The following is a 21,056-nucleotide window of genomic DNA, read 5'->3' as shown; positions in this document are numbered from 1 at the left end:
AAGGGGAAAGGAGGGGAGTGAAGGAAAATACCATGGTTTGTTATCTGTAAATACATAAGTTGTCAAATAAATAAATATATATACATACATATATGAAAAGTAGTAGGGAGAGACCTCCTATAATGCCTCAGTAGCTAAGGAAATTAAACAATCACTTAGCCAGTAGGATCTCATGAAGGGAAAAAGGTTTTGTGTAGACAAACAACCACAAACAGAGCCAAAAGACTACCCACAGAATGGAAGAAAATCTTTGCCAGCTATACCACTAACAAAGGCCTAATATATAGAATCTACAAAGAACTCAAAAAATTAAGCAATAAAAACTCAGGCAATCCACACAAATAATGTGGCAGAAAACTGACTAGGGAATAAACAAAGGAAGAAATACAAGTGGCTAATACTCACTTAAGAAAACGTTCAACATCCTTAATCATCAGGGAAATGCAAATTAAAACAACTATGAAATTCCATTTAATCCAGAAAGGATGGCAAACATTAATAAATCAAACAACAAAATGTTGGCAAGAAACCAAGGAAACAGGAACACTCATACACTGGTGATGGGCGTACAAACTTGTATAACCACTATTGAAATCAATATGAAAAGATGAAAATAGAACTATCAACTGACCCAGCAATTCCTCCATTCCTCCACTGGGCATCTACCCTAAAGGTTCCACTCCTCACTGCAGAAATGGGTGCTGATTGCTCAACCATATTTATAGCTGCTCAATTCATAATAGCTAAGAACTAGAATCAACCCAGATGCCCATAATTTGATAGATAATGAAGAACACACACACACACAGGAAATCTATGGAGCAGTGAGGAAAAATGATACAATGAAATTTGTAAGAAAATGGATGGAATAGGAACAGGTCATCCTAAACAAACTCACACAAGCACAGAAAGACAAATGCTGCATATTCTTCCTCATTTGTGGTTCCCAAAGTGCTGGAAGTTCAGGCATACATGTCAGACAACTCAAGAGACAGATAAGAGGGATGAAAAGGTTTGAAGGATGGAGAAGAGGAGGGTAAGTGGGGGGAGATATACACAAAACCAAATACAAATTGAATTGGTACTATAGAAACCTTCCTCCTGGATAACAGATATAACCCTAATAGAAACATGGGATAGCCTGGTAAGGGTCCTGGATAGTGTGGGATAATGCCTAGCCCTAACATATTTGGTACTAGCTTATAACTCTCAGTACCAGAAATTGGTTGCATCCCACATTGAGGTGGTGACCAGAGACCTATGAAGTCCCACATTGAGATGTTCACCAGAGACCTATGAGGTCCCCAAAACAAAACAGGCTTCTGTCAAAGTTCTTGATTACCTACCTGAAGTAAAAGGTAAGACCCTATTGCTGAAGACACCACATGCTGCTAACTCAGACCATTGAGAGATCAAGCTAAAACTGTAAGAGATTTAGCTAAATCTGCAGGAAATCCTGCTCCCAAATGGTTAGCCCATATAGTACTAAAAAGTGCTATGCGAGCTCCTGGTGGAAAATGGCCAAGCAACAACATTGTGAGCAAGCAGAGGACCTTGCTACATGAAAGCAACCATCCTGCCAAAATTTACTCACATGTGCAATAGTGGCACACAACTTAGTTGGGTAACCAATGGCTCTCATCTTGGTTGTGAGATCTGCTCACTGGAAAGGTACCTATAGCTGGAAGTGGGAACCAAGTCCGAATCCTGTGGAGACCAAGATTATGGTCTCCAATGAGAAACTCCTACTAGTTTTTATCCAAAAGTGAGGCTACAACCATCAAAATCTCTCTAAATTAATAATGCTTATCCCCTTCATCCTATCCTAATCTCACTCTCCACTGGAGAAAGTTTTTCTTTTTCAGAAAGCAGCAAGAACTGAGGACAACCAAAATCTATCAACAAGACAAGAATACATAGCTGACTCCCTTACAGCAGATGAACCACCTCTAGCACCACAGAGGAATTGGTGAGATAAGCAAGAGTGCTGCTTCCATAGCAAGCCTGACAACCTGCACCACAGGGTTAGAGACAGACACTGAGGATATTCAAAATAAACCAAGCATAAATTCAGAAACTGCTGAGAGCTCAACACTAAAGTAGACTTAAAGCACACGCACCAAGGTTCAGGGAAATTTGTGAAAGAGGGGGTGGAAGAATTTAAGAGCCACAGGGTGAGAAGGAATAGCCAGAGGCACTGACCTCCACATAATGACTGACTGCTGCTCTTAAAACTCATAACCCACACCTCCAGCAATCCCACTAAGGAGGGCCCTCAGTGGAGCAGGGGCAGGGAAGAAGGAAATGATGGTACCAACACGTGATGTAGCCATACAATGTTTCTACTTAAAAAAAAAAAAAAAAAAAAGAGCTAGGCATGGTGGCGTATGCCTTTAATCCCAGCACCTGTAAGGCAGAGGTAGGAAGATCACCATGAGTTTGAGGACACCCCAAGACTACAGAGTGAATTCCAGGTCAGCCTGAGCTAGAGTAAAACCATACCTCAAAACAAACAAACAAAAAAATAAAATCCAAATGACAATAAATTTTGGTGAGGTTATGGGGAAATAGCAACCTTTCTCAGTTATTGGTGAGACTAATACTGCCATTGTATTAATCAGTGTGGAGGTTCCTGAGATAGCTAAAATATGATTTACCATATTGCCCATCTATACTATTCCTTGGCATATACCCTAAGAACTCTATTCATTACTATAAAGATAGTTCCTCATCCATGTTTATTGCCATACTAGTCACAATAAATAGCCAACAGAAAAAGCCTAGATGCTCCCTTCACAATTGAAGAATGGATGATGAAGATGAGGCACATTTATACAATGGAGTTTTATTTAGCTATCAAGAAAAGTGAAAAGGCCCAAAATGAGGTCTGGGGAAGATATTGAGTAAAGGAAAGGGGGAGGGAGGGCTAATCAAAATCTAAGAGTATGCAAATAAATCATATGGAATCCTCCAGTTTCAGACAATGGAACACTCAGAAGCTATAGATCGTTGTTAGAAAATTTTCAGTGCCAGGGATGGGATACCTCCAGTGAGTTGTTGGCCAGGGAGGTCCCTGATGCCCCCAAAACATTATAGGCCACTGCGAAGGCCCTTGGTTTCCCACCAGGAATAGATGGTAAGACCCTATTGCTGAAGACTTCACATACTTGGCCTGCAAGGCCACTGAGAAATCCTGCTGGAACTGAGCTGATAACCTCCTCCATGTAGATCAGTTGACAGAAAGCTGGAAGAAGCCATTCTACATGTAGTTCAATGGGAGAAAGAGATACCACCAGTGAAGATACTCAACAGTGGACACTGCAAGCCTTATAATTGGCCACCCAGCCCAAATAAGCCAATGGGTGCAATAGTGGCATGCCTGTCATGGCGGAAACCAACTACCCTCCAATTGGACTGGAGCTCCATGGGGGGGAAACACATCCCTGATACTGAAAACTTAAAACAGGTAGTCATGAACCCTAGGGGTGTAACATCTGCTGATGTCTGGAAAATGTATATACTGTGCTTATCAAACTGCCCAGTAAGCACTTCTCTTAATATTTATACCTTTATATTAATGCTACTCTCACTTTGGGTAGAGAATCTTCTCTTTTCAGATGGCAATGACTTTGGGATGACTCAGAAGGTATCATACTGCTGGAAAGAAGTGACTGGAGTACTGAGTAACATCTCGATCACACCTTCCAAGGCTCAGGGTCTAATGCAGAAGAGGTGGCAGAAAGAATGTAAGAGCCAAAGGAAAGGTATGACACTTTACAACATGCTCCCTCCAGACATGAAATGGCCTAGATATCCATGACCTCATAATGTCTGACACTATCTACACAAGGTCATCATAAGAGGAGGAAAAGACCATGACATCAAAATAAAAGAGAGACTGATTGAGATGGAGAGGGGATATGATGGAGAATGGAATTTCAAAGGGGAAAGTGGGGGGAGGGTACTACCATGGGATACTTTTTATAATCATGGAAATTGTTAATAAAAATTGAGAAAAAAAGAAAAGCAAATAAACAAACATGTCATGTACCACCAAAAAAAAAGTGAAATTAAGAAATTTATAGGAAAATGTATGAATCTGGAAAAGATATCTTGAAAAGATACTAAGAGCATAACCCAGGCTCAGAAAGTCAAATGCTACATGTTTTCTCTTATATGTGGACCCTAGCTTCAAATATTTATATTTATATGTTAATTGGTATAGAAGAGGCCAGGAAGGTAGAAAGAGACTATGAGGGAAGAGTAAGTAGAAGGACAGAATACTGGGGCTGAAATGATGTAAAGTGGTGTCATGGGACGGGATGAAGAAAAGTTGGGGGTTGGAGCAATGTTTAACAAAATTTAAGATACTGTGAATAATCCATATAAAAACTTACCTCTTTCATAGGTAATACAAAAAGAGTGTGTTTGGGTAATAGAATCTTGTGGAGGTGGATAATGTTGTACCCAGAAACCAAATGAAGATGGAAATAAAATACTGCAGACCAATTTACTGATGAACACAGATGAAAAATCTTCAACAAGATTCTTACAAACCAAATCCAAGAACACATCAACAAGATGATGACCAAGTCAGATTCCTAACAGTGATGCAAGGTTGTTTCAAAATATGTAAATCAGTAAATGTTATATACCACACAAACTTAAGGATGGAAAATACGTAATCATTTCAATTGATGCAAAAAAAAAAGCATTCAACAAAGTCCATACACCTTCATGCTGAAAGTATTGAAAAAAATTGGAAATGAGAGAAATATCTCAAAATAATACATAACATATGACAAACCCACAGTCAACATTACATTAAGTAGAGAAAAACTGATACCATTCATTGCCTCTAAAATCAGGAATAAGACAAGGATGCCCAATCTTGTCACTTCTATTCAATATAGCACTTGAAGATCAATATGACGAGACAAAAAAGGAATAAAAATAGAAGAAAAATTATCTCTGCTTATAGATGACATGCTTCTGTACATAAAAGACCCAACAGATTATATTAAATAAATAAATAAACCTTCCTAGACTTAATGGATACCATCAGTAAGTTGCAGGACACAAAACCAATACACAATACCAACAGTGAATTCACAAAGAAAAAAATCCCATTTACATTACCAAAAATAATTACTTAGGAAAAAACCTAACCAAAAGATGTGAAAGATCTCTACAAAGAAAACTTTAAGACACTGTAAAGAGAAATTAGCAAGGGGAAGACCTCCCATTCTCCTGGATTGGCAAGTTTAACATTGAGAAAATGGTTATCTACCAAAAATAATCTACATATTCAATGCAATTCCCATCAAAACTCCAATGTTTCTCACAGGACTTGAAAAATTAATCCAGGCATTCAGATGGAGCCACACAAGACCATGAGTAGCCAAAGCTATCCTAAGGAAAACTGGGAGTATCCTAAGGAACATACTGGAAGGTATCATTAATATCCAATCTCAAATTGTACTTTTAGGGCAATGACAATAAAAACAGCATGGTACTGACACCAAAACAGACCTGTAGACCAATGGAACAGAAGAGAACATCCAAAAACAAAGGCACAGTGTTTGGGCTACCTAGTCTTTCGACAAGTATTCAGTGGAAGAAAGATAAACGGTGGATACCCACTTTTTTCTGAACAAATAACAAAATGAGTCAAAGGACATCAATCTAAAATCAGAAACACAGAAAGTACTATAGGAAAAAAATTAGGGAATATGCTACAAAATATAAACATAGACAGACCTTTCTGAGCAGGACTCCCAACAGCACAGACATTAACCCAAGAATCAACAAATGGGACTATATGAAATTAAAAAGTTTTTGCATAGCAAAAGAACATTCCAAAATGAACAGAAAACCTACAGAATGGGAAAAAATCCCTACCACCTATACTTCAGACAGGGGGCTAATAACCAAGTTAAAAAAGGACTCTACTGATTTGTAATCCAATTAACATAGAAGTCAAAAAATCAGCAGAGGGCCGGGCGTGGTGGCGCACGCCTTTAATCCCAGCACTTGGGAGGCAGAGGTAGGAGGATCACCATGAGTTCAAGGCCACCCTGAGACTACAGAGTTAATTCCAGGTCAGGTCAGCCTGAACCAGAGTGAGACCCTACCTTGAAAAACCAAAAAAAAAAAAAAAAAAAAAAAAATCAGCAGAGGCCAGAAAGCTAGAAAATGGCCTAAGGGAGATCATGAGAAGAGACTGAGTAAAAGAAGGGTAGTGGGAGGGTTAATCAAATTTCAAGATGTTATGAATAAGCCATATGGAAACCTACTTTTTTGGATAATGGTGTACCCAGAAGCCGTAGACTGTAATTACCTTCCAGTGAATTGCTGGCCAGGGATGACCCTGATGCCTCAAAACATTACAGGCCATTGCCAAGGCTCCTAGTTTCCCACCAGAAATAGATAGTAAGACCCTATTGCTGAAGATTCCACATGCTTTGGCTGCAAGGTCAATGAGAAATCAAGCTGAAGTCGAGCTGAAAACCTCCTCCCAGTAGACTAGCTGACAAAGAGCTGCACAGCATGCAGCCCTATGGGAGACAGAAGTCATCAGCAATGAAAACAGTGGGCAATGCAAGCCTTAAGTTTGGCTAGCCAAGCCATATGACTGAATGATACAATAAGGGGTATGCCTGTTATGGGGGAAACTAATTGCTCTCTAATTGGACAAGAGGCCCACTTCATGGGAGGGAATACATGCCTGATACTAAAAACCTAATCAAAAGCCGATGGTGAGGGAGGTCATGAGCTCTAGGAGGGTAACGCCTGTTTGTCTTGTTAAATGTATAAGCACTTTTCTTAATGTTCATACCTATATATTATGCTCTCAACTTGTGGTTAGAGAAGCTTCCCTTTTCAGATGGTGGTGACCACTGGGATAACCCAAAAAATACCACAGTGCTGAGAAGAAATGAGAGAGGAGTGTTCAGCACTGAAGCATCTCTATCATACCTTGAAAGGCTCAGAGTCCATTGCAGAAGAGGTAGCAGAAAGAACTTAAGCGCCAAAGGAAAGGTAGGACAGCTTACAATGCAATCATTGAGACAAAAATTGGCCTTGATATCCATGACCTCACAGTACCTAGCACTACCATCACAAGACCTTCATAATAAGTGGAAAAGACGATGACATTGAAATAAAAGTGAGACTAATTCAGAGAGGGAGGGGGTATGATGAAGAGTGGATTTGTAAAGGAAAAGTGGAGGAGGGGAATTATCATAGTTTATTGTCTATAATTATGAAAGTTGTCAATAAAAAGTTTAAAAAGTCAGGTGTGGTGCTGCATGCCTTTAACCCAGCACTTGGGAGGCAGAAGTAGGAGGATTGCTGTGAATTCAATCCCACCCTGAGACTACATAGTGAATTCTAGGCCAGCCTAGGATATAGTGAGACCCTACCTTGAAACTATAAAAATAAAAATAAAAGAGGAGGGGCTGGAGAGATGGCTTAGTGGCTAAGGTGCTTGCCTGCAAAGACAAAGGACCCAGGTTCAATAGATAAAGCAGATATACATGATGGCACATGCATCTTGAGTTTGTTTGCAGTGGCTGGAAGCCCTGGCACATCCCTAGAATGCCCAGTCTCTCTTAAATAAATGAATAAATAAAATATTTTAAAAACACAATTGGGGGCATGTCTCTTGGTTACATCCCTGCCTAGTATACTCAGTGAGGGGCTTAGGAGTGTGTCTCAGCAGTAGTGGCCAGCCTAGAATCCCCAGCGAGGGCCTGGAAGCAGTAACAGAGGAACTGTGTAGCATGGATGCCTTGGGTTTCATTCCAGTCCCGTAAGAAAAGAAAAAAAAAAAAAGCATTATAAAAGTTAAGCACCAAAAAAATTAAATTGCTAATGACCAAATGGGCTAATGAATTGGACAGGCAATTCAAAAAAAAAAAAGAAAAGAAACAAACAAACAAAAAATGACCAAGAATGTAAGAAAATATTCACCCTCCTATCATCAAGGGAAATGCAAATCAAAGCAACTCTGAAATACCATCTTACTTCAGTCAGAATGGTTAGCTTCAAGAAAACAGACAACAAATGCTGGTGAGAATGTGAGGAAAGAGAAACTTTCATCACTGTTGGTAGGAGTGCAAACTAATATAGTCATTGTACAAGTCAATATGGAGAGTTCTCAAAAATTAGAAAATGAAAAGTTTTAAATATATGCAAATTAAGTTCATGATATTTTAAGAAATGAAATACCTCCAACAATGGCATTTCTTCAGTGATTATAGGATCTAAACGTCGGTCAGGACCATATGTAATAGATGTCTTCTCTTCTTTTGTGTTGTTAAGCCGAGGACCTTGAATTTCTAAATTCTGTCTCCCTCGAACCAACATACTCAAGGGATGTTTTCCTGAAATAATAAATAATCAATACCCTAAAATAATAATTATGTATGTATAGATGATATTAATTTAGTATGGATATATTAATACTATAAATTTTAAATAATTATTAGAAAAATTCTAGATAATTACTGAATGACATGAATAATCAAAAAAAACTAAGTATATTTTAACTTAATGATTAATATCACACATACCATTGTTTCATTTCTCATTCTGTTTTGGATAATATTATGTTACACAGACTACATACAGTGAGTCCTTTGAAACCTTTAAATTTTTTTTTAACTTGCATTTTTGGGGCAACGGGTGCCAGGGTCTCTTACCACTGCAAATGAACACCCATCCAGCATTTGTGGGTGGCTGGGAACTGAACCCAGGCCAGCAGGCTTTGTAAGCAAGCATCTTTAACCACTCAACAATCCCCTCAGCCCCCTGAAACCTTTACTTTATAAACCATAATGCTTATTAACCAGAAAGACCTAAGAAAAAAGCTTATCTTGGGCCTAGAAATGATATGGGCCATGAGATTTATTTTTTTAAAAAATTTAAAATACAGAATAGGTCAACATTTTACTTTTATTCACATTCAAATATTGTCACTAATTTTAATTACTTCTGGATTATAAATAACTATACCTTCTTAAGAGAATGAACAATGAAAAGTAAACATAATGTAGTTTTCTTTTAGTTAATATACATGTGAAGTTTTTCCCCAAAGGCTAGAATGTAACACTTGTATGTGAGAAAGAAACAAAAAACAAAACTAGAGTATATAACTCTTAATTTGCTGCAGAACTAGTCAAGGTCATAGTTTGCTGTGAGGGTTTCAGATTACATATATGACTTCATTTGATCCAGATCTGTAAGATGGGACTTAATTTCATGATTCTTAGTCACTAATGTCATTTAGTAACATGAATTATGAGAGCTCATGAATGTATCTTCATATTGTAACAATCAGCTATATTTTATGAACAACTATAATACTTCTGTGGCACTAGACAAAATGGGAGTTAGGTACAAGTAAAAAAGGAAATTTGCTTTACAAATGTAACAAATCAACAAGATCATTTACATATGAAGCTTGGTTGTCAAACAAGTACAACCATAGAACTAAAATGAAGTATACTCAATTTTAGTGCAATTTTTTTTGTTTGCAACTATTCATTCATGAGTTTGTATTTTATTTTTATATTAAATTATCTTAGATAAGCAGACAAGTAGAAATATTCAATACAAAGATTAAAATATCAGCAAGTATTCCAAAAGATTTCTGAATATCAATAATAAGCTTTTGCAAAATTCATGCCAATTAATGACCTATTTTCATTTGTTATAAAACAAGACACATCTACTAAAATAAAGTGCTAGAACTAGAAGGATTAATTAAGAGTAAATTCCCTCCGTAGCATCCTTTTAACCTAAACTCAATTACAAGGCTTCTGAATGAAGAGTTAGAGGAAAACACATTAAATACGTGTATCTTGTAGTTTTAACCTTAGAAGTCTATAAAGAATAATGTTTAGGGTGCCAAGAATATCAGCTTACCAGTAATTCTACTCTTTTTCAGGAGAGGTAACATTTCAAGTGATTTTGTTGCTGCTGTTTGTTTTTGTTTTCGTCAGTACTGGGGATAGAGCAAGGGCCTTATGTTCTACCACTGAGCTATAGCAATGATCTCCTTTCTTATTTTAAGGCAGCAGCTCACTGCCTCACCTGACCTCTACCTTGCATTTCTTCCTGTCCCAGCTTCCTAAATAGCTGGGATTACAAACATGTACCACCAAAGCTACCTTAAATGTCTAAAATTCAATGATATTAAAAAAAAAAAACAAAAAACTAGTCTTTAATTTATTCTGTGCTTTATAAAAAGGAGATATTCAAAAAATAAAATGTGTTATGGTGGTTTCTGTACTGGCACCAGATAGTTCTAATAAACTTTAGTTAGTTATGATTTACTAAAGTAGGATCAGTAACAGAGGAAAAAAAAAAAAACATAAAATAGAGCCCAAGAATTATATAAAGTGTTAGGGAAAATAAGTTGGCTATTTTTTCTTTTCTTTTTCATTTTCTTTCATTTTTTTTCCAGGTACAGTTCACTCTAGCCCAGGGTGAACTGGAATTCACTCCTATTCTCAGGGTGGCCTCAAACTCATGGCGATCCTCCCCCTCTGCCTCCCAAGTGCTGGATTTAAAGGCATGTGCCACCACACCCAGCTTAGTTGTTTACTTTTGAATCTATGCCAGAAGTTAAAGTAATTAATTATATTTCTATCTGTTCAGATGCCTTTATTTAAAGGTACATTAGAGCTATTTAAAAATTACCTCATTTCACTCATTATATTCCATGCCATGATTTAAGCACGACTTTTATAATTACTTATAATTGCTTTAGCTTTACCTGTGTGACATCCAGGAAGAGCACCAATGCCATCTGTCATGAAGCCCTGAACAGTGCCAAGATTATAAACAACTCCCAGAATATGCAGCTCCCCTATGTGATGGGGAAAGAGCTTTAGTCTTGCCTGTGGAAATATTTAAGTCACTTTTATTATGTTTTCATAATATCTTAAGTAGTACAATACCTAAATTCTGTAATGTTGTAGAATTAGCTCAGAGCCTAAGCTTTAAAAATTCCGTTTTTGTTAACACAGAAGCATTTTCTTTTTGGACATAGGGTCTCATGTATCCCACATGAGCCTTGAACTTTTTTTGTAGCCAATGGTTACCTTCTGATCATCCTACCTCCAACTCCTGAGTGCTGAGATTCTGTAATTCATTCTGTGTGTGCCATAACAGCCAGCTATTGAATACAGGGTTTCTTGCATGCTAAGCAAGCACTCTACCAGCAGAGCTGCATCCCCAGCCCAAAAAATATTTTTAAAAGAAAATATGTAAGTCCAATAAATTATAGTTTCTTGATTTTTTTTAATACTTTTTTTTCTTTAGCAGGGCTGGGAATAAAACCCAGAGTCTTATGCATAGTACAGGCAAGTGTTCTATCACTTAGTTACATTGCAACCACCTTAACATGTTTTTAATAAAAAGCTATTCTGGTCAACTGGGTATCCTATGTATTTACCACATTAACACTGAGAGAAAAGTAAAACATTTTCTGAGACTACTATTAACATACTTTCCTATCATTTTTTTTCTAACTAAATCCAATTTCCTAATCTTCCTAATTTTAGTTCTTAAAAAAGCCAGAATATATAATATCTGAATAAATTAAGCTGATGCATAAAATTATTTTGAACTTATTTTTAGAAAGGCAATTACCAGAAAAATGATTTAAAAATCAATTACCACTTTAGATTCTTCACTATTAATTAAGAATTCTGAAATAACTTCAGTTCCAATCATTTCAGGTTCACCTACAATCTGAAAAAAATATTACTTTTTAAAAACATATTCTAATAAATAAAATACCAGATTATTAATATGCACTAATATTTAGAAACAGTAACATTAGCTAAAATTACTTTTCTAGATTCTAATATGTACTAAGCTCTATGGAGTATGGTCATGCAGTGGTAGGCAATTGATGTATATATTTTTATTTTGTTTCGTTCAACTCAACTGAATAGAGTAAGTGACCTATACAACCAACAGGAAAATAAAACCCTGGAGGAAAAGTTAAATGCTCATGGTCAATAAAGGCCAAAATATTCATTTAATATTTCAGCAAGGTTTTTTTTTTTCTATTTTTTGCTCCAAGTAGCCTTTTTAAACTGGTCAATTATACTTAGGAAATGAAAACTCATGCTGCAGAAAAGACAGAAATATTTCCTCTCAACTCAAAAACTATGAAACAGATAACATAGAGCAAAGCAGAACTAACTGGCTCACACTGGAGGAAAATTTGATTCTCATAAATATCTTACATCTACCATGGAAATAATTATTTAATATATAAAAGTGAAAATTACATCACAAATAAAAATTATATCACCCTAAATTTCAGTTCAACATCTTAGTCTATCACCAGAAGAAAATAATAAACCTAGAAAGCAGCAAAAGGACAGCACATTCAAGGCTAACCTAGTCTGAGCTATGCAGCAAGGCACTATATAAAAGGAAAGAAAAAGAAAGAAAATTGTATAGGCACAAACACACACACACAAACAACAGATCAGCCAGGAATGGTGGTGCATGCCTTTAATCCCAGCACTTAGGAGGCAGAAACAGGAGGATCACCATGAGTTCGAAGCCACCCTGAGCTAGAGTGAGACTCTACCTCGAAAACAAAAAACAAACAAACAAACAAACAAAAACACCCAATATTAAAGACTAAAATTCACTGAACAACTACACAAGCCCTAAAAATTTTCACAATCTTACTGAGCTTTCTTTGCAATTTAGGATACTGAAGATGGTAGTATGTTTTTAAAGTTTAAAAAAAAAATTTCCAAACTCTAATCACAAAATGAATAAGGAAGAGTTTAGATGATCTTTACAAAATCAAAAGAAAAAACTAGCTAACTTAAAGTACAAAATTTGTACAACTGACATCTTCCAAGTTCTTCCTTCAGAGATCACCACCAAAATGTTGGGAAGGATCCCAGTTCTAAAATGTTTTGTACTGTTAAAGAAAACTTATCAAAGTAATGAGAATAAGGGACTCTGTACTGTTCAGTGCTAAATGAGGTATCAATATCAGCCCCTTCAAGGCTCAGAGAACAATGAAGAACAGGGAGCAGAAAATGTGCAAGAGACACAGGATGGGGAAGAGTGCTGTGAACACTGTCATCCAGACAAAACACAGCCATTGCATCCATGACCTTACAGGGACTGCCATAACCAGCACAAGCCCATCAACATTACATCATGGATGATGGAGAACATGAGGCCACTATCACTCTTGAGGGAAGTATAAACAGTTAATGGTGACTGGGTGAGAGTAGAAGACATTTTCTATAGTGATATAACCACTGCTAGGACCCATGTGCTCTGGTAAATAATGCCCCATCTATGCTTACACAGGCAATCCTAAGAAAACTCAGTGAGTCATGCCCACACACAAGAAAAAAAAAAAGAAAAAGTGGGGAGCACTTCCGGCCAAGATGGCAACTGCCTAACTGCCCCGCATATTCCCAGGAAAGAAAGGCAAGGCATTAAGGGTTCACTGGGTCTTTTAGGGGAGAGCAATCTCTAATAGATTACCAGTGGGAGGGCACAGAGGAGAAAAAAAAAAGGGAAACACTGATTCCCTCACTTGCGGGTAGCCCACCCAACCCCAAAGCCCCCAAGCAGCCTCTGTACACACAGTCCCAGCTTCAGTATACTCCCAGGGTTATGTAGGAAAGGGGACCCAGGCCAACATAGCTCCACTTGCCTCATTGCACAGGGGCAATCACCCTGCTACCCCCACCCACACGTGAACTTGGACAGGCTCCGCACATTGGCCCACTGGAACTCAGGCTCCATTTGCTAATCCCAGCTTGTGCAAAATAGCCTGCTCTTTCTACCCATTTGCATACTTACCGCTCCAGCCACCGCTCATTCATGTGAGAGCTTAGGCCCATTCCACCTGTCCACTCGAGCTCAGGCTCACTCTGCCTGTCCACCTGTGCCAGTCCTCCCTATCTACAGCAACAGCTGGCTGCCAGTGTCCTATTATGGGCAGGCTCAGACTGCTTCTGGGTCCCACGTGCGAGTTTAGGCTGCTTCGGTGCTTGGTGCATCAACGACCCTCCCAGCACGAGAGCAAGCAGCTTTGGCACATCACCAAGTGAGAGCCCAGGCAACTTTGGTGCCCCTGCCAAGCAAAACTCAGGCTGCTTTGGCATTGTGCCAAGTGAGAGCTCAGACTGCTTGGCATCTGCCTCAGGATGCTTCAGCTCTGCACTGTGCTTGAGCTCGGCCTGATCCAACCACCTACGTGTTACCTCAAGACCACTGAGCCCATCTGCTTGCCTGCCTACTAGTCCAGGCCAGCTCCCCCAAGAGGCACACTTCCCCCGCCCATGGAGACCACAGTCCTACTCTCCCTGCCCATTCACTGTGATGGGCAGACCACAGCACAAATGAAATAACATGAAAAATCAAATGCAAGAAAATCCAGTTAGATCACCCAGTCCTAAAATGAACATCTCTAATCTAAACATAGAAGAGACATTAGGATCAGAACACTAAAATGAAGTTATAAGCAATGCAACCCTGAACAAGCTAATGGTAGAACTTGCAGAAAAGCAACAAAGGACTGATAATCCTGTGGATGCTGCTATCACCAGACTAGACCTAATAGGTAAAAAAAAAAAAAAAAAAAAAAAAAAAAAAAAAAAAAACCAGAAGGAATTCAAAGACAGTTAAGAGATATGAAAGATAGTGGGGAAAAAAAAGAGGACCTCAAAAATCATCTGGTTATGCTAAATGAACACATAAAGAAATGCAAGGATGAATTTCAAGAAACATCAAGAAAATCAGAAAATGATGTGAAAAGGGAGCTTGCTAGATGGATGGAAACTATACAAAGACAAGTAGTAGAAAATGAAAACCTAAATGAACAAGACCAAAACTCTCTAGAAACTCTCATAAATAAATTCGACCATGTGGAGAATAGAAACTCCAATCTGTAAGACAAGATGGAAGAAACAGTTGCAGAGTTCAAAAATTTCAATAAGTTCAATTTCTGTGAACAGAACATAAGGGAATTGTGGGATAACCTTAAATGTCCTAATATCAATCACTGGAGTACCAGAAGGAGAAGAAATTCAGACCAAAGCCATGGAGAACTTATTTAACAAAATAATCAAAGAAAATTTCCTCACCCTCTCAAAAGAAAGGCCCATCAAGATACAAGAAGCTAACAGAACTCCAAACAGATTGGACAAAAGGAGAAACTCTCCAAGACATCCTAAAAGCAGCTAGGGAAAAATAACATACCACTTTCAAAGGTAACTGCATTAGAATTATTTCAGACTTCTCAATGGAAACCCTGAAAGCCAGAAGGGCCTGGAATGAAACACTACTAAGTCTAAGAACCTATGCCTTCCAACCCAAACTACCCTAGCCAGCAAAAGTAACCCTCATAATAGATGGTGAAAGAAAAACTTTCCATGACAAACTCAGCTTTACACTTATATGAACATAAAAACAAACCTACAGAGAGTATTTCAGGAAATGATCCACACAGAAGAATTAAATAATCAAACTCAAATACCTACAGGAAGTAGATCACAATAGCCAAACTCAGAGAAGGCACAAAAAACATCAAAAGTCCATGAAAACACCAAACAAAATATACCAACACAACATGGCAGGGATCAAATCAAACCTCATAGTCATTACCCTAAATATTAAGGGCCTTAAATCACTCATCAAGAGATACAAGTTAACAGGATGGATCAGAAAAATGGACCCCTCAATCTGTTGATTTTCAAAGAACCTACATCACCACTAAAGACAGACACATCCATAGGGTGAAAGGGTGGAAAACATTATTCAAGCAAACAGGAATAAGAAACAAGCAGGCCCAGCTATATTAATATCTGATAAAATAGACTTCAAACCAAAAATAACAAAAAAAGGCAAAGAAGGGCACTTCATACTTGCCAAGGGAACGATCCATCAAGAGGATATGACAATCATAAATTTTAATGCACCAAACACAGGGGCACCACAGTTCATAAAACAAAATCTACTTGAGAATAAAACAGAAATAACTAGCAACATCATCATAGCTGGGGATTTCAATACACCCATTATCAGTAACAGACAAATCATCCAAAAAGAAACTCAACAGGGAAGTAAGAGAGCTCAACAAAACCATCGAACACTTAGACCTAACGGACATATACAGAACATTCCATTCCAAAATCACATACTACAAATTCTTCTCAGCAGCCCATGGAACTTTCTCTAAAATAGATCATATACAAAGCTTACCTGCATATATTTAGAAAGATTGACATAATTCCCTGCATGATATTAGATCACAATGCTATATTGCTAGAAATTAACAACAAAAGACCCATCAAGAATCTCATCGGCTCCTGGAAAATGAATATCATATTTATAAACAATAAGTGGGTAGTGGCCAAAATAAAAAATAAAATTGTGAAATTTCTAGAAATGAATGAAAATGAGAACACATCATAGCAAAACTTATGGGACACAATAAAGGCGGTCCTCAGGAGAAAATTCATAACACTAAATGCCTTCATAACAAAGAGAGAGAGATCCCAAGTCAAGAACCTAGCCATCCACCTAAAGGCACTGGAAAAGCAAGAATAATCCAACCCAAAAAGCTCCAGACAGAAAGAAATGATTAAGATCAGAGTATAAATTAATGAATTGGAGACTAAGAAAACAATTAAGAAAATTGATGAAAGAAAGATCTGGTTCTTTGAAAAACTTAAGATTGACAAACCCCTGGCCAATTTGATCAAGCAAAAAAGAGAGACACTTCAAATTAACAAAATACAAAATGAAAAAGGAGAGATCACAACAGACATAAGTGAAATTGGGAGAATCATCAGGACTTATTTCAAAACCCTCTACTCCACAAAACTGGATAATGTGGAGGAAATGGATAAATTCCTGGACACATACCATCTACCAAAGCTAAACGCAGAGCAGACTAATCTCTTAAACAAACCTATCACACTCATCAAGATTGAAAAGGTAATAGAAAACCTCCCCAAAAAGAAGAGTCCAGGACCAGATAGCTTCTCAGCTGGATCCTGTCAAACCTTCACGGAAGAAATCAAACCAATCTTTCTCACACTATGCCACACAATTGTTGAACTGGGAAAGCTCGCCAACTTATTCTATGAATCTCATATCATGCTAATTCCAAAACCAGGCAGAGATGCCACAAGAAAAGAAAACTACCAGCCTATTTCCCCGATGATCCTGAACAAAATCCTTGCAAATCAAATCCAACAACACATGAAAAGCATTATCCACCTGACCAAGTGGGATTCATCCCAGGAACACAAGGGTGGTTCAACATATGGAAATCTATCTATGTAATACACCATATAAAAGAAGGTTAAACACAAAAACCACAGGATCATTTCAATAGATGCAGAAAAGGCCTTTGACAAAATACAGCATCACTTCATGATCAAAAACACTGAAGAGAATTGGCATGGTTGCTTCATATCTTAACATCATAAAGGCAATATACAAAGCTCCTAAAGCCCAAATAATACTTAATGGAGGGAGATTGGAGGAATTCCCATTGAGATCAGGAACAAGACAGGGTTGTCCACTCTCACCTCTGCTGTTCAATATATTACTGGAAGCCTTAGCTCAAGCAATAGGACAGGAGAAAGAAATAAAAGGGGTGCAATTTAGAAAGGAAGAGAAGTTAGATTCACTGACAACATGATTCTATACGTAAGAGACCTGAGAGACTACATCGCAAAACTATTGAAGGTGATTAACTTTTAGCAAAGTAGCATGATACAAAATCAATGCACAAAAATCAGTAGCCTTTCTATATGCAAATGACAAAGATACAGAGAAAAAAATAAGGGACATGGTCCCAATTTCAATAGTAAAAAAAAATATAAAATAAAATACCTTGGAATAACATAAATCAGGGAAGTGAAAGATCTATACAATAAAAATATTAAAACACTCAAAAAGAAATTGAAGAAGACTTGAGAAAATGGAAAGACCTCCTATGCTCCTGGATAGGCAGAATTAACATTGTGAAAATGGCAATCCTACCAAAGGATCTACAGATCTAATGCAATTCCAACTAAAATCCCAACATTGTTCTTCAGAGATAGAAAAAAAATGATCTCAAAATTCATATGGAAAGGCCTCAGATATCCATGCATATCTTCAGCAAAAGAAATACCTCTGGAGGCATCACCATACCTGACATAAAGCCATATTACAAAGCCATGGTAATAAAAACAGCATGATACTGGCATAAAACCGGGAGTGTAGTTCAGTGGAATAGAATCAAGGACCCAGACTATGGGTCAAGCAACTACAGCTACTTGATATTTGACAAACGACCTAACAATACAGGCTGGAAAAAAGACAGCATCTTCAATAAATGGTTCTGGACAAACGATAACCATATACAGGAAACTGAAACTTGATCCACACATTTCGCCATGCACTACACTCAAGCCCAAATGGATCAAAGACCTCAATATAAGACCAGAAACTCGAATACTACTGGAAGAAAATTTAGGAAATACTTTCCATGATATAGGAATGGAAAAAGACTTCCTGAACAAAACCCCAGTAGTCCACGATCTTAAACAGTCACTCAACTAATGGGATCACAAGAAGCTGAAGAGTTTCTTTACAGACAGTCAAACAAAAAGGAAAGCCAACAGATTACCCACAGAATGGGAGAAAATATTTGCTGATTATCTAACTGACAGAGGCCTAATCTCTAGAATCTACAAAGAACTCAAAAACCTAACAATAAAGAGTTAAACAACCCACTCACAAAATGGGGCAAAGAGCTGGACAGGCAGTTCACAAAGGAAGAAATACAAATATCAACCAACTGTTAAAAAATGTTCATCGCCCTTATCACCAAGGAAATGCAAATTAAAACAACTATAAGATTCCACCTTACCCCAGTAAGGATAGCAAACATCAAAAAGTCAAATGAAAATAAATGCTGGCAAGTATGTGGAGAATTAGGAACCCTCATTCACTGTTGGTGAGAATGTAAGATGGTACAACCACTTTGGAAAACAATCTGGAGACTCCTGAAAAAGCCAACTATAGAGTTACCAACAAACCCAGTTATTCCCTTTCTGGGCATGTACCCTAAAACCTTCAAGCCTCAGTCCAGAGAGATTTGCTCAACCATGTTTATAGCAGCTCAATTTGTAATAGCTAAAAGCTGGAATCAATCCAGATGTCCATCACTAGAAGAATGGATAACTAAGATATGGTATATCTACACAATGGAATTCTATACAGCAGTAAGAAAAAAATGACACAATGAATTTGAGGAAAAATGGTTGAACCTGGAACAGATCATTTTCAGCAAACTTACCCAATTACAGAAGAAAAATCAACACACAGTCTCATTCATCTACAGCACCTAACCTGAATCTACCCAAGATGCCTTACATACCCAGCAAGCATCTCGTGAACTAGACAATAGGATGGGTGGGGAAGGATTTTTGGGCAAGGGAGGGGGTGGGAGACACAAATCTAGACCCAAACAGTACCATGAAATTCTACATCCTAAAAGGCAGACCAAATGGTTGAACCTTCACCAGGCCATTAGAGGGAACACCTGACCCACAAGATACTGGAGAGGTTACGATAAAGACTGCCCTTAATCTTCTAAATCTTAATCTTCTCCCTCTCTCCCTCCCTCCCTCCCCCCCCCTTCTCTCTAACTCTTTTATATTAGTTATCTTTTTCTTCCTTTTCTTAGTGGGTTCTGACCTGTAACTCCCAGTACCAGCATGTGGCTATTATCCACAATGAGCTTTTGATCAGAGAGACCTACAAGGTTTCCTAAAAGAAAGACAGATTTCTGTCAAAGTATTTGATGACCCACCAAAGGTTTGTGGTAAGACTCTACTGCTGAAGACACCATATGGAGTGGACACATAAAATGGAATGACATGGCTGGAAACTGGAAGAGAGTCAGTCCTCAGACAGTCAGTGTGTCTAGTACCAGAAGGTGCTACATGGGCAACTGGCCACGCAACTCCCAGTCTAACCTACTTAGCAGCAAATAACCTGCCGTGATGCTAACACAAGTGCAATAGTGGCACACAGCCATGGCAGGAAACCAACTGCTCTTGATTCAGATAACTAATCCCCTCAGTGGTACAGGACCCATAGCTGGAGCTGGGAAACAAGTCAGAACCATATCCAAACATAAGCTCACTTTCCATTATCAAGTTACCACCAATCGTGGGCTATAAGAGGACCTACAACTATTAAATTTTCTATAAAAAAGTAAGGCTTTTCTCATTTGTCTGGTGTTAACTCCCTCTCCATTGGAGAATATGCTTCTCTTTTTCAGACAGATGTAGATCCTAAGGAAAGAGCCACCCCATCATACCTCAAAAGTGCCCTGGCTGAAACTAAGAACAATCGGTGAAACAAGCAAGGGTGCTGTTTTCTTGGTGAACCGGGTACCAGCACAAGGGTGAAGGAGACCAACACAGAAAACAATCAACTCCTACCACATCAGATATGCAGAGACCCAGATGACCCCAGCACCTCATCACTGAAGGAGACCAAAAATGAACCCAACATGGCTCAGGGAAATTTGCAGAAGAGGAGGCGGAAAAAATGTCACAGCCACACGTTGGGTCATGATACGCAGAGACATTTCTCCTCCCCATAACTGTGGGCTAACTCCACAATGCACAACTCATATACCTCAACAAGGAGGGGTCGGGGAAAGGGGTAGGATATGGATGAGTCTAACAGTGGTACCAATTTGACTGTATTCACTGAGTACAAATCTAATTAATAAAAAATAAATTATTTAAAATTAAAAAAAAATGGGGGGAGGGATCAAAATTAAAGATGGATTGGTTGGAAAGAAGAGGTTAAATAGGAGACAGGTTAAGAAAAGGTACTGGGAGGGGGTTATAATCAAAAAACCCAGGGGGATGGAGAGATGTCTCAGTGGTTAAAAGTTTGCAAAGCCTGATGGCTTAGGCTCAATTCCCCAGTACCCATATAAAGCCAGATTCACTAAGTAGTACATGTAT

At 38.1% G+C, this 21,056-nt stretch overlaps 1 protein-coding gene across 5 annotated transcripts in view; it reads right to left on the bottom strand.

Moving 5' to 3' along the window:
- Trappc8 (trafficking protein particle complex subunit 8) overlaps positions 1–21,056 on the bottom strand; it is a 148,927-nt gene that overhangs the window by 40,849 nt on the left and 87,022 nt on the right. For all 5 annotated transcript variants that reach the window (XM_045135008.1, XM_045135010.1, XM_004668420.2 and 2 more), the window contains 3 exons: positions 11,689–11,763; positions 10,784–10,907; positions 8,233–8,387 (listed from right to left, as the gene is read on the bottom strand). In XM_045135008.1, coding sequence (XP_044990943.1) covers positions 8,233–8,387; positions 10,784–10,907; positions 11,689–11,763 — 354 coding nt within the window. The remainder of the gene's footprint in view (positions 1–8,232; positions 8,388–10,783; positions 10,908–11,688; positions 11,764–21,056) is intronic.

This window comes from Jaculus jaculus, chromosome 15, assembly GCF_020740685.1.
Source record: "Jaculus jaculus isolate mJacJac1 chromosome 15, mJacJac1.mat.Y.cur, whole genome shotgun sequence".
Classification (NCBI taxonomy): domain Eukaryota; kingdom Metazoa; phylum Chordata; class Mammalia; order Rodentia; family Dipodidae; genus Jaculus; species Jaculus jaculus.
The sequence above is the reverse complement of the archived record's forward strand: the minus strand, read 5'-3'. Positions and strand labels throughout refer to the sequence as shown.